The sequence below is a fragment of the Castanea sativa genome, chromosome 11 (assembly GCF_040712315.1).
Source record: "Castanea sativa cultivar Marrone di Chiusa Pesio chromosome 11, ASM4071231v1".
NCBI classification, from domain to species: domain Eukaryota; kingdom Viridiplantae; phylum Streptophyta; class Magnoliopsida; order Fagales; family Fagaceae; genus Castanea; species Castanea sativa.
Genome location: NC_134023.1, coordinates 62,002,862 through 62,017,519, shown reverse-complemented (window position 1 = coordinate 62,017,519; position 14,658 = coordinate 62,002,862). Strand labels below are relative to the sequence as shown.

Genomic DNA, 14,658 nt, shown 5'->3' with positions numbered 1-14,658 from the left:
TGTCTTTCACTATACTGTAAAATATCAACATTAAGGGGTAACTATTTGAGGACATGGAACTTAAATTAAATATTCAATATTGTTTTCCCTCCCTCAGCCCCTCTATTTAAGTTCTCACAAGTCAGCTTCTCTTCAAATGGCCTTTCCAGTTATGCTTTTGCATGTGTAAGTGGCATTCAACTTACTCACAAGGAAGAAAAATGGTGCGAGTATAGCATGCATCCCTCTGCTTAACAAAAGTGTCGTAATAGGGATTTTAAAATAAAGAAATTTCATATGTTCATGAATCATGTCAATAGGTACCTTTCCATTTAGCTTTGTGATTTTTTTTTTCCTTCATATTAACAATTGTACCATGTACACATTTTTCTATCTGATTCAACTACAAATATATCTTTTTATTGGAGACTACATGACTTTCTAGCTTACATGGCTACACTTTTTTTATTATTTTTGTAGATCTAACAATCCTTCAATTAGTGAGAGCTATATACAAAAGTTGATTCCAAGTGTCTGGAAGCCCTGCAACACACCAATGAGTGCAATCCATGCCCTTGAATATATTATAAGCAGTAGGATGTGCATCTTTTCTTAGTTGTGAGAGAGTGGTAATGTCTAACAAATGAACAGGTTTCTTAATTGTACTTAAGACATCCTTCACTACATATTCTTCCTTTGGCAAACCAGTTGGGTAAGTTGACCCGTTTATGGGTGTTGTCTCCTTTCCGCAGTTTATCACTCCTGGCCTCTCCCAACCAGTGACACTAATATTTGCACAAGAAACATACAATCATCAAAATATGATTTGCTAATGCAATGTAAGTTTTCAAAATTGGATTAATCACTTTTATTCCTTAGAGTTTGGTGTAGGTCCAATTATGATCCCTCAAATATAAAATATTCTGATTTAGTGCTTAAAATTTTGAAAATAGAATAATTTGGTCACTCAGTTTTTCTATTTATGTGGTCAACAGGATACTGAAGCAACCCATTTTCGAGGGACCAAATCAAACCAACCAAGGGACCAAAATTGAACTATCAACATATTTCAAGAACCAATATCAAACCGATCCTGTAAACAAAGAGATGAAATTGTTCCTGTTCCAAAATTTTAGGAACCAAGTTCAAACTTTTAATTAAAGAATCAAAATAGAACTTACATAAACTTTTAGGCCTTTTTTTTTTTTTTTTGGATGTGAATTTTGAAAAATCTACCATTAGATTACATTTTCATATTATATGCTTTATTTGCAAAATTTCAAGAAAATTAAATATTAAAAGTTATGTTATTAATCAAATATTTAAATTTCAAGTTTTTATAGTCTTAAATATACATAAAAAATAAGTTTATGATTGAACAGCAAATAACCTCTAATGTGAACAAAATTTGACAGGCACATTAAGAGCATAAAGAACATGTAATCAAATAATTAAATTTTCAAAATATATAACTATGTTAAATTTTAGTAATAGTTTGTAACAATTGTTTACAAACTAATTTATAACCAAACTTTATTCTTTAGAGAAAGGAAAGTAACTTACTTGTAATGGGTGGGAGAAATTCCTCTATAAAGGACTTTAGTTTTTCCTGGATCCACATCTGTATCAACCCACCTGGCCCAGGTTGTCAAACCCTTGCGAAAAGCATCCATACGATCCATGTCCTTGAGAACCTTGCCACCATCTTCAATATAATCCCAACTACAATCAATAATCAGGCAATCACAAGCATATTTTAAACTCACATTCTGCTTCTTGTTTTTCACATCAAATTGAAACAAAAATGAATGATTTTATAAAACTCATACCGTTTCGAAGGTCCAGTACGGTCCCACCAAAGCCAAGTGTTGAAAACCAGAACGTCCATATCTTTCCATATGTTGCCATTTTTCATTGAATCGAGCTTTAACACTCGACCAATTTTTTCTTCTTCGATGTCCACTAAGTAGTTAGATTTAAATAGTAGAATTGAAACTCCATAGTCCTGCGCAATTCAGTCCAATTCTTAGGCATTTTATTGCTCAAAATCAATGGAAAGCTTTCAATTTATAATATACAATAAAGCATTCAAGTACCTAACTTAAAATTTCTGATCATTTCTTACTTCTTATGGATCGGAAATCAATAATAAGTTTTTGTATATTCTATTGAAACATTACTAGTCAATCTCTTTGAAAAAATGAGGGGTAAAACAACCTACCAATTATCATGCTTCTCACTCTCAGACTTTGAAGAAGTGGGAGTTTTATGCATTGAGGACAACCTTTTTACCATGCTAATCTTAACATTCGGGGATACCAACAATCAAATAATATATGAAACCTAATTATTAACTTTATGAGCAAAAGAGAAGACCGTGAAAATTAATTTTTCTAGCTAGTTCATTTACCTCGAAGGTTGTATTAGAATAAAAGGAATTTCTCTCCTCTATGATTTTGGAATCAGGCACAGCAGCATGAAGCAAACATACTAGTGATTCCCTCTGGTTGAGAGTAACGGAGTCCCCAATAAACATAATTTTCTTCCCCTTTAATCTCTGTAAGAAATCTTGACCATCAAATCTGCAATGTTTTCCCAATAGGAAACATGGTTCTATTATTAGTAACACTCAACAACAAGCATAAACCCAAAAAAAAAAAATGAAAAGTAAGAAACTAATTAGACTGTTCTTTTCACAAAGAATTATTTATGAGACAAACTAAATTATGTGCTTAGGATGTTCGTCTTACAAAGCCTAGGTAAAAACAAAAACAAAAGAAGAAGAAGAAGAAGAAGAATGATGATGATGATGTCCTATACGTTAGGAAAGCTAATTAATTTTTTCTACAAGTACAAATAAATATTTTCAAGGATAATTAGCCATGTGTGTTTTAAGGAAACCTTTTTGAACTAAAGGTAGTAATGTCCTTTCATTGGTTTTTCATATAAAAAGAAGATTTCCAACGTAATAATGTCTTCATTGTGTAAAAGTTTGTTCAAAATAATTTCATAGATTCAAATCCTGTAATATTTTAAGGACTTTTTATTTTATTTCTTCACTTTAATATTTTTTTTTCTTGTCCTTATTAGTCCTCTTTATTTATTTATTTATTTATTAATATTAAGTGCATGTTAGTAGTATTTCAGAGAGTATAAGAAATTAAGTTGATACTAAAAGAATCCTATTCCAGTAAAGATGAAGATATATATAACAACCACAAACCAATAAGAATTGAGGGGACAAATTAAGGAAATAGTCAAAAAGATCTGAAACATTGGATATGTGTATGCCTGAAGGATTGTGTATATTCATATCTAGAACGCCTTTCCATGTGTTCCAGTTCCATCCACTGGAGTTCTTTTCTTGAATATGCTACAACTATGAAAGCGGTGTCAATACTTTTTTATTATGGTTTAATAAACTGTCCTAAGGACATGCGATAACTTGACCCTAGTTGTAAGAACTTTTTCCTTAAAATCCTAAATTCCTTTTTCCCATAACCCATTAAAAAGAAAGCCCCAGATATGAACTTATTTTCTTCATGAAAGACACGTTTGTTTGGGAACAGCTTTTTCAGCCAATGCCAGATGCAACCGTAATGTCACTACTCCAATAAGGCATTGACAAATCAGCAGAGAAAATTTAAAGCAAGCTAAAACAAACACTGCACAGAGAGAAACAGTGCCTGGGTATGTCACATTCTTTGGGCTGCCATCTATATTTGAGGTAGAGACTATCAGGTCGACCATAATAATGGCAATCAAATTCCTTGCGGATGTGAGGGCAGGCTGAAGAGTTATATAGGGGGTATGAATTGTCAAACACCCAAGTCCCTTCATAAACATTACAACTTTTTACTTGTGATTGTTTCCCCAACTTCAAATGGCTGCTATGATATTGTCTTGAGTTTGTTAAAAGAATCAGAAAGAAGATCACGAAGATGGAACACAATCTTTGAGTTACAAAACCCATGTTTTGTTTTGGCTGAGGAAGTGAAAAAGAGAGAGAGATTAGAATCTATATATGCAAACACACAGAAAAAAACTAGACAACCTATATATGCACACATGGCTACTTGGTTGTTTGATTTGATACCATATTAAACTAGACAGCCTATTAATTAACGAATTTGACAAATCAGCTACTATGTTTGCAATTCCGAAATAAATGTTGTTTGGATATATATAGAAAAGAGAGTCAGGTTGACTAGTTTTATATATGTCATCAATTTCACAAACCAGGTAGATTGACTCTCTTTTCTATATATATCCAAACAACATTTATTTCGGAATTGCAAACATAGTAGCTGATTTGTCAAATTCGTTAATTAATAGGCTGTCTAGTTTAATATGGAAAATTCTTAGGTAGTCCTAGAGTATAGTGAAATGGTGCTCCTTCCTCTCACATTCATGGTAGACCCCACTATGAATTTAATGAGCGGACCCCACTATGAGTGTGAGAGGAGGGAGCACCATTCTCCGTACTCTGGGAGTACTTAAGAATTACTCGTTTAATATGGTATCAAATCAAACAACCAGGTAGCCATGTGTGCATATATATAAAAAGGGCAAAACTTAGATACAGTACCTTAGGTACAGTACCTCAGGTACCCCTTTTAAAATTAAAACATCTGGACACTCACTTAACCATCAAACTGCCGTTACTTTCTCCGTTTATTTGTTTTTTTTTTCTCTTTTTTTTCCCCTGTTTCAGACCCACCACGAAAACTGAAAACCCCAAAACCCCAAGCTCCCACCGTTCTCTCTCTCCCTCTCTGTTCTTCTGTTTCTTTCTCCGTTTATTTGTTTTTTTTTTTCTCTTTTTTTCCCCCTGTTTCAGACCCACCACGAAAACTGAAAACCCCAAAACCCCAAGCTCCCACCGTTCTCTCTCTCCCTCTCTGTTCTTCTGTTTCTTTCTTCCAAGCTCCCACTGTTCTCTCTCTCCCTCTCTGTTCTTCTGTTTCTTTCCTTCGCTCTCAGTTAGAATTAGATGAAATAGAAGAATCCAGCTCTGAATTCTCTATCTCGCTCAATTTTCGCAGATTGGTTGGCTGGCACTATGGTATGTATTGGCTAAATCTCATTATAGATTTTCAATTCTAGTTGCTGGGTTTGTGTTATTTTGCGGTTTGGTAGAGTTTTTCATTGTTGATTATGATCTGGGTATCAATTTTTGTTATTGGGTCTGTGTTATTGCTTTGGTTTGTTTTGATTTGGGTTTTCAATTATAGTTGCTGAGTTTGAGTTATTTTGAGGTTTGGAAGAGTTTTCCTTTGGCTAATTCTGATGAAGGTTTCAATTTTGGCTAATGGGTTTCTCTTAGTATTGCTTTGGTTAATTTTAATTTGGGGTTTCAATTATAGTTTCTGGGTAAGAGCAACCTTAAACAATTTTGTGAGGAACAAAATGAAATTGACCCCTATAAAGTTGAGTATTGGAAGGTACATTACGCCTTGATTTTATAGGTTATTCTTAGAATTTAGAAAGACACCATGCTTTGAGAGAGAATCTAATATGGGTTTAAATTAACTTTAGTTGAGGTAAAATTTAGTAGTTAGGCTGTGTGTTCCCACGGTCATATGAATTCTTCACATGTCATTGTATAATCAGACTGTGTCAACCTCCAACGCTATCCAACACAAAACTGTCAGTTTGCTGAGGAGATCAATGTTTATATGCTCATTTACACCATGCTTTCCATCTTCAACCATCATCACCAATATGTGTTCTTTTGATTTTTGAATCAAATGTCCTGGGACCACTGTGTTTTCCTTCCATTGACTTGAATTTGGTTGGTAGGGTGGTGCTTTAGATTATATTAAGGTTGCTCCACCTATTCTCACCTTGAAGACTGTTAACTTTTTTCTTTTTCTTTTTTTTTTCTTTTTTTTTTTTTGTTGAGGGGAACAAAGACTGTTAACTTGAAAATAAATTTGTGACAATGGATCATTTGCTCTTTGAATCCTTGGTATGTTGGTTATATCTAGAAACTTTATTTATAACCACAACTTTGGTATCATACAAAATGTTCTTAATGATTAAACCCATGACCTTTTAGATTGACTAGGGCAGTAATCTAAGCGCTTTTGGGCTTGAGTTATTGTATTAAAGCTTATTGGGAAGAGTTACATATCCTTAGTTTCACATTGTAGTAGCAGAACAAGCATCAGTAAATAAACATATCCTTGATTATTTAGAAATGAAATTTTACCATCTTTTGACTATTTTTGCTAATATTTCTCATTTTGCCTTGATTCTGACTTGTGCATTGGCAGACAGATTGGCAAAGTTTGCCACTTCAAGAGTTATGAGGGATGCATCTCAAGGATTGACCATTCATTCCTGGTCTATTAAAGCCTGCCCAGAAAATCTATTCTCATTCACCAAAATGAGTTGATCGAGTTCATTAATCGGACTGATCTCGTTATATCTCCTCACTGATTAGAAAGAATATCTTACTATCAAGATGCATCAGTGTTAAGCCCAGTAGGAGAACTGAAAGAAACAATTACAATATCCAAAATATATGCATTGTTTGGATGAAAGATTTATACAACATGGAGACATAAAGTGATTTGCAGCTCAACCATTTCAAGCTTCTTGAGACATAAAGTGATTTGCAGCTCAACCATTTCCAACGGCAAAAAGACCTGTTAGATTGAATAGGCAGTAGGACTTAAGATGTTGAATACATCCAAATTATTTTGTACAATTGCAGGTTATTTAAAAATTGCACAATAAGCATTGTATTTATTTAGTGAATTCTGATTTTACTGTAGTGTACTCCCTTTTGCAATATGTCATGTGATATTTGTAATGTGAGTTCACAATAATAAAACATTGTTTACTTCATTTTATTATCAAAACTTTTTTTCTTTTTTTTTGAGTTATAAGTGGGGCATTTATGCCATTTCATTTGAATTTATTGTGAGTTTTGGCTCTATGTTCACCACAGGTTGCCTCATCTTTTATAAAAAGAGTCCACCAGGTCTTGCATGATATTGTTAGTTTGGTCTTGCATGATATTGTTAGTTTAGTATTGACTGGACATGTTAAGCTGAGAAAGTAGGTACTATTTTTCCAAGCAGGTCTTGCATGAAGTGGAGATATGATCTTGAAGGCAAGGCATATAACTAGTAAAGCAATTGGCTACATTCAATTATGATCCAATAAGTACAGCCCTCATCCAAAACCAAGAAGACCCTAAGATTTTCAAGTACACTAATTAAATAATCCACACAAAAAAAATTGTACACGTACAACAAGTGGCAATATTTAGCTCAAAAGAAATGAATGATGCAAAATGTAATATTATGTACACATGTATTTATTACGACTTTCACCATCAGATACACAAGCAAGCCTATTCAATGATGCAATTGCATTAAGAAAACAGCAGCCCACAAGCTGCAGGCAGCAGCTATCTAGTGCAGAAATCCAGCAGTACGTAGTGCAGAGAAACCAGTCCAGAGTGCAGAAATCCAGCAGTTTAGAAATCCAGTGCAGAGTGCAGAAACCAGTGCAGAGTGCAGAAATATGGTAGTGCTTGAAGCATGGGCAAAAACAGTTCAAGTTTGAGATGATTGTAATAAATAAAGTAAGGCAAAAATAGTTCAAATAATCAAAAGGCCAGTAGTGAATCTGGACCAGAAAAAGTATCCAATACTAAAGAAGTTACACCTGATGAGTTATCACAATAAAAGTACCCAAAACACGCATCAGTAAATAAACTGATACACGACACCAAAACAAAGTAATGTCACTTGTAGCAATTAGTAAACAAATTATTGATCACATGTTACAGAACACAGTGGTCTGCCACACAAAACTCTTTGCCCATTCCAAAAAATGATTGATTCATCCAAAGTCACACTAAACTTCTTGCACGCTAAACTCCTTGCCCATGCTATAGAACACAATGGTCTGCCAAAAAAAAAAAAACTCATTATTTATTAATCACATCATTAGATAGTCTATAGCCTAATTCTTGAAATTTTCATATATACTAAAAAATTTAGATATGCATAAAATACCTTGTTAATGGTAAGCTGTAGATACTACCACCACACTAAGTACACATCCACGGAATCTAATGACTACTAGTACCGACATCCCTTGCAGAATAATCAAACCCAATGCTTGATGCCTACCATTTCCAAGTAAAATTGAAATAGAATAAGAACTAAGCAGAAACAAAATAAGAGTAACTTCCAAAAAAATAAGCACCACTTAGATTCTTTCCTTCAATAAAACAAAATATAAGACACATCTAAGAATGAAAATAACATTTAAAGGTCTAAAACAAAATATATATGCAAGAAAATTACATGTGTTACTTGTGTATAGTCAACCGATAAAGAAGCTAGGATGTTGACAGTAGTACTTGTCACAGGAGTTTCTCCACAAGGATGCCTCCTTTTCCTTGATCCTTTTTCAATAAAACTTTTAGGCCGACCTTTAACACGAGATGCACCTATTTTTTTCTTAATCCCAGTTGCTTTATAAGCTGTTATGACAGATGCAACATCTACATGTTCATTATGAGAAGGATCCATCCCAATTTTATTGGAAGGTAAATCTGGTTTTTTTTTCAAAATCCTTTCCACATCAAGATTTAATTCAACCATCTTCTTAGCTAAAAACATAGATGCTTCTTCAGTTTCAGCAGCCTTACTTGCAATGTTTACTGCATTACGACACAAATCTTTGTATCGATTTGTTATATCCAACTTAGGATCTTCTTTCACAATGCAACCATAGGTATCTAGTACACATCCAACTCTCGCTTGCTTAGTCCATCGCTTCAAAATGTATCGAGAAGGAAGTAGTTTTATATTTTGAATATCTAACACCTTTAATGCATGACTACATAAAAACCCAAAGAAACTCAAATTTCTTACAACTGCAAACAACTGTTTGGTCCGTAGAATTGAAGATAACCTTATGTTCTCGAGTATGCCCATACATGCAAACCTTGTACTCAAACAATGGTGCAATATCATAGCATGTATTAACAACCATGTCCAAAGACTTCTTATACTCTTCTTGAAAGAAATTAAAGATTTTGGGTGTGTAAACATCCCTTGAGTTCTTCAATAAAAGCACTTCCACTTTCAAAACTGGCAAACGTTGGCTCATGTCATAATTGGAATCCAACTCATTGTGGCGTAGGTCTTCAAGTAACCTGTCAAAATGACTAAAAAATTCCAGCACATTGTTGGTTGACTTTAGATAATGTCTCAAGCGACTATTGAAGCTTTCACTCAATTGTGTGGTCGTTATATTTGCACAAAAATGATTTCTACCATATACCATCGCCCATTTTTCTCTAACTTCAAAAATGAATTTCAACCAGCTATTTTCTTGAAGACCATGTTTATCTAACATTGATTCCCATGCTTGAAAAAAATCATCCTCATACTCATGATCACACATACAACTTTTAAATTATTAAGCAAATGAATTTGAACTTTGAAAATACCTGTTGAGTTTTTTGAGAGCATTTTGATATATATGCCATCGGCATAAATGATGATGAGATTCTGGTAACACTTCTGCAATTGCTTTAGCCATTGCTGGATCTTGATCAGTAAAAATTGTAACCGGCTTCTTTCCACACATTGCTTTTAAGAGGGTTTGAAATAACCACGAAAAAGTTTCAGCTGTTTCATCATACAACAATGCAGCACCAAAGACCACAGTTTGTCTATGATGATTCACTCCAATTATAGGTGCCAATGGACGATGGTTTTTATTGGTTCGATACGTAGTATCAAAACAAACTACATCACCAAATAAATCATAATCCACAACCATTTTAGGATCTGCCCAAAATATATTAGTTATTTGATCATCAACATCCAACTGTATCTCATAGAAAAATGAAGCATTTTCAGACTTTCTCATCTCAAAATAATGAATAAGGGTAAATGCTTCTCCCTCTTTCATTTCCCTCATTCGTTTAGATTGTAAATGATTACTGATATCTTTAAGAGTAAAACCAAGATTTTCCCTACCTCCAACTTGTTTACTCATGAACTCAAAAACTAATTTTTGCCTAATCCCAGAGCGATTTGCTAATTCAGCTTCTGCTGCTTGGGCAGCTGATATCTTCCTTTGTGATGGCAATTTGTGTTTACTTCGTGGAGTTACAACTTCATGATTGTGTTTTGCTTCAAAAAGGGTAATACGATATTTACCACTTTTTTGACGATTGATAACCATTTGGGCTTCGCAACCACATCTTAATTCCATTCTAGATTTCTTTCCATCATATGCAACTTCCTTCTTGTAACCAGCTTTAAAACAACAAAACTTGCGGGATATGATAGTTGTTTTATCTGTCTTACTTCTGTTTAGCCAATCTCTACGAACACTGAATCCAACATATCCAGCATATATATTATAATATAGATATGCCTCATCCTCTGAATCAAACTCCATTCCGATTTTTGGAGTTATATCTTCTTTAGTGTCTTCATTTTCTCCAATTCTTGGAGTTGTATCTTCCTCTGAATCAATAGACACAACTTCTTCAAGGTTGCTCTTCCCATCTTTCTCCATAACCTGTAAATTAACAAACACAACTTATTAGGTTCCACATATTCTAAAATTAACCACTCTGTAAATTGAGTACTAAACACAACAACCATTGGTGTGGGACAATACTAATAAAGGGTTACACAACTTTTCACCAGATTTTGGTTAAAATTTTTTTAAAGCACCACAACCTTTTCTTCCCCCCCTTTTTTTTTTCCCTCATTGTATGATTAATATGTTTTTGTAATATTTTTGAGCTAGTTCTTAGCTTGGCTTAGTAAAACAATGTGGCATTCAATTTACTCAAATAATTTTATACTTTAATAGCTGAAGCAAATAAGTCAACAGTCAAGAACCTTAAAAGAATCATAAAAGAACCATTTAATTTATCCTCGGCTCTCTGTTTGTTCCCATAAATTAACTTATTAGTTAGCCCCTCCTTTGCAGCTTATATATATACTATATTCCTTTCGTTAGTTGATACAGAATATCAATTTGGAATCTTGAATGAATTTTACATTAACAGTTTTTTCATGTTTGGACCAAAGTGTGGCAATATTGCTAAAGCTATGTTCCTCTGGCTTACCTCACTATATATATAAAAAAATTCTGGTTGATGTAAATTGTTTAAGGTTGATCTTACCCAGAAACTATAATTGAAACCCCAAATTAAAATTAACCAAAGCAATACTAAGAGAAACTCATTAACCAAAATTAGAACCTTCATCAGAAATAGCCAAAGGAAAACTCTTCCAAACCTCAAAATAACTCAAACTAAGCAACTATAATTGAAAACCCAAATCAAAACAAATCAAAGCAATAATAACACAGACCCAATAACAAAAATTGATACATAGATCATAATCAACAAAGAAAAACTCTACCAAACCTCAAAATAACACAAACCCAGCAACTAGAATTGAAAATCTATAATGAGATTCAGTCAATACATACCAACGAATTTTCTTAGTGCTAGCCAACTAAGCTGCGAAAACAGAGCGAGATAGAGAGTTCAGAGAGTTGGATTCGTCTATTTCATCTAATCTGAGTGAGAGAGAAGGAAAGAAAGAGAGAAAGAGAAGAACAGAGAGGGAGAGAAAGAATGGTAGGAGCAAAGAGCGTTTGGCTGGAGTTCAAGAGTCAGAGTGCTTGGGTCTGAAACAGGGGAAAAAAAAAAGAGGTGGCTGGAGTTCAAGAGTTTTCGTGGTGGGTCTAAAACAGGGGAAAAAAAAGAGAAAAAAAACAAATAAACGGAGAAAGAAACAGAAGAACAGAGAGGGAGAGAGAGAACGGTGGGAGCTTGGAACAGAGAAACAGAAGAACAGAGAGGGAGAGAGAGAACGGTGGGAGCTTGGGGTTTTGGGGTTTTCAGTTTTCGTGGTGGGTCTGAAACAGGGGAAAAAAAAGAGAAAAAAAAAACAAATAAACGGAGAAAGTAACGGCAGTTTGATGGTTAAGTGAGTGTCCAGGTGTTTTAATTTTAAAAGGGGTACCTGAGGTACTGTACCTGAGGTACTGTATCTAAGTTTTGCCCATATAAAAAATAGTAGTTCATATCGTTGAGTATTTAAAGTTAATCAATTCATCTAATAAATTTTTATAACTAATCAATAATCAATTCTCTAAACAGAATTAGCCTTCAAAAAATTCCTTAAACAAAATCTATAAAGTAAACATTGAAACTCTAAACAAACAGTAAGGTTGACTAGTTTTATATATGTCATCAAATTCACAAACCAGGTAAATTGACTCTCTTTTCTATATATATCCAAACAACATTTATTTCGGAATTGCAAACATAGTAGCTGATTTGTCAAATTCGTTAATTAATAGGCTGTAAGTTTAGTATGGTATCAATCAAACAACCAGGTAGCCATGTGTGCATATATAAAAAAAAAATTATTAGTTCATATTGTTAAGTATTTAAAGTTAATCAATTCACTTAATAATTTTTTACAACTAATCAATAATCAATTCCCTAAACAGAATTAGCCTTCAAAAAATTCCTTAAACAAAATCTAAAAAGTCAACATTGAAACTCTAAACACCTCTACCTACTACCCATCCCATTTACTTCAGTCATATGAACAGTATACACTTTGTGGCTCTAGGTCTCACTTTTTCTTCTCACCTTTCACTTTTGGCTTTCACCTTCAGCCATTGTCTTTCCCTTCCCCTTTATTCTTTAACCTTTTTGTAGCCTATTTCTTATCATTTCAATTCTTCACCGACAATCACAAAAGTACGTAATTACGTTATTGTCTTCTACTGTCTAAATATTTTGTCTTTTTTACTTCGGTTTATGTCATTTGATCTGTTTATATATTATAAAATGTGATATAAAATTACAAGTAAAGTCATTCTGGCAAGCAGGTTCATTGTATATTCAAGTTAAATATGTTATATATTACATAAGAATACAGTTCGTCTAATTCTTTGTCTGTCTAATTTTTTTTTAATCCTTGATGTGACTTTGGCAATATTAAAACTTTGAGTTTGTTGATTTAATTTTCCTAAGTTGTAAGGCATGGCCTACTATTTTTAATTTCCTAAGTTGTAAGGCAGAGCCTACTTTTGCTAGAGATGATATATCTCTTTTTCATTGACCCTATGTTTATGTTAGAATTGAGATTATTCAATAAAATCTACCTTTAGTTTCTTTAGTTTTTTTTTTTTTTTTTTTTGGTATTAGTTATATTTTGAGATTATTCAATAAAAAATTGTAGTTTGTGATAAATTTTTTTTTAATGTTGTTAATGCCAACCCGCTCAACCCGCCGTGTTGAAACCACCAATATTTGTAACGAATCCACCGGATTTAAACTTTGGTGGGTTGGTAGTGGATTGGAATTTTTCCAACCCGCTAGTGGCAGATTAGATAGAAATATTGGTGTTTACCTGCCCAATCCGACCCGCACACACCCCTACTTAACAGATTTGGGTATGAATTTGGTTGAACGAGAATAATTTGATGTTACAAAGAGGTTTATATACAATTACTAGAAGTGGGAAAATACAAACTAACTTAACTAACAACTGATCCTAAGTAACTGTTAAAGCTGTACATTTAAGTAGTCACATGTTCATCATGTGCTAACTAAAACTAACAAAACTACTTGTTTCATTATACACGAAAATAATTACAAGCTAAGCGACAGTCTTTTTAGCTGATTAATTCTTTTCAGCAGATTCAGTTTCTTCTCTAGCTTCCTCATTGTCTTTGTAAGCCTACACAACTTGTAAGATCAGAAGCTCTGTCAATAGTACTTTATTTTACCTAGAATTATAGTGTATGAAAAACACATACATTCTTAATAGAAGTGAAAAATGACCAAACAAATGTTGTGGAAATTAGTTGCAGAGCGCAAGGGTCATGGGGGAAAAATTGAGCACATTATGTTTTTGACTCTTGCTATATTTATATCAAAATAAAACTTGGTCATCTTAGAATATTACCCTTTGGTCTATATATGTATGTATATAGTAAAGGGTAACTGTCAATTAAAAATCAGATGAATGGTTGGCAATAAATATTCCTTTTATTGCTTTGACCATTTTTTTTTTAAATTTGCTTTGACCAATTAAATCTATTGCAACATATTGGTATATTACTAAGTTAAACCTTTAGTTACTCCACAAGTATAAGTGTTTGTAGAGTGTAAGGGGTAAGGGTCAGGGTTTAAGTCTCTAGAAGGAAGCTTCACACACATATACACTTAGATTAAGTTTGAGTAAAAATTTTATCTTGTATAAAAAAATAATAATAAAAATAAAAAACAAAGTTAAACCTTTGGAAAAACATTTAATAGGGGAAAAGGTTTAATAAGAAAAGTAATCAAAGGATAGTTTTAAAGACTTCAACGTATGGAAATGTTTACTAATTGTAAATTTTATTAAAATATTCCAACAAAAACAATTAAAACTTCAAGAAATTTTGACATTTTAATGAAATATAATATAAAATATAAGATGATGTTCGGTATTATAAAAAGTGAGTATGTAAAATAAGAAAATAGGTTCTTAAGCTAAAATAGATATAAATTTTGGTATAAGTTGATGCAAATGCTCTTACTCCTCCCCCACATATCAATTGTCACCCCGTTGCATACTACCCATTGCTCTCAATTTAATGTGCTTT

At 33.1% G+C, this 14,658-nt stretch overlaps 3 protein-coding genes and 1 long non-coding RNA gene across 4 annotated transcripts; all 4 read right to left on the bottom strand.

Moving 5' to 3' along the window:
• Positions 1-472: 472 nt before the first annotated feature.
• LOC142614639 (protein trichome birefringence-like 38) lies at positions 473-3,952 on the bottom strand. Its single transcript, XM_075787198.1, has 5 exons — positions 3,666-3,952; positions 2,390-2,561; positions 1,809-1,984; positions 1,543-1,701; positions 473-764 (listed from the first exon to the last, which is right to left on the bottom strand). Exons 1-5 carry the CDS (start codon positions 3,950-3,952, stop codon positions 473-475), a joined length of 1,086 nt encoding a protein of 361 aa, XP_075643313.1.
• A 3,643-nt stretch (positions 3,953-7,595) lies between these two features.
• LOC142617811 (uncharacterized) lies at positions 7,596-8,128 on the bottom strand. The gene is made up of 2 exons (XR_012841055.1): positions 8,016-8,128; positions 7,596-7,905 (listed from the first exon to the last, which is right to left on the bottom strand). It is a non-coding gene; the product is annotated as an uncharacterized LOC142617811 (long non-coding RNA).
• An 83-nt stretch (positions 8,129-8,211) lies between these two features.
• On the bottom strand, positions 8,212-9,369 carry LOC142616879 (protein FAR1-RELATED SEQUENCE 5-like). The gene is made up of 3 exons (XM_075789635.1): positions 8,923-9,369; positions 8,319-8,834; positions 8,212-8,223 (listed from the first exon to the last, which is right to left on the bottom strand). Exons 1-3 carry the CDS (start codon positions 9,367-9,369, stop codon positions 8,212-8,214), a joined length of 975 nt encoding a protein of 324 aa, XP_075645750.1.
• LOC142617810 (protein FAR1-RELATED SEQUENCE 5-like) lies at positions 8,310-11,850 on the bottom strand. Its single transcript, XM_075790770.1, has 2 exons — positions 11,476-11,850; positions 8,310-10,548 (listed from the first exon to the last, which is right to left on the bottom strand). Exon 2 carries the CDS (start codon positions 10,543-10,545, stop codon positions 9,433-9,435), a length of 1,113 nt encoding a protein of 370 aa, XP_075646885.1. The 5' UTR covers positions 10,546-10,548; positions 11,476-11,850; the 3' UTR covers positions 8,310-9,432.
• Positions 11,851-14,658: the final 2,808 nt, after the last annotated feature.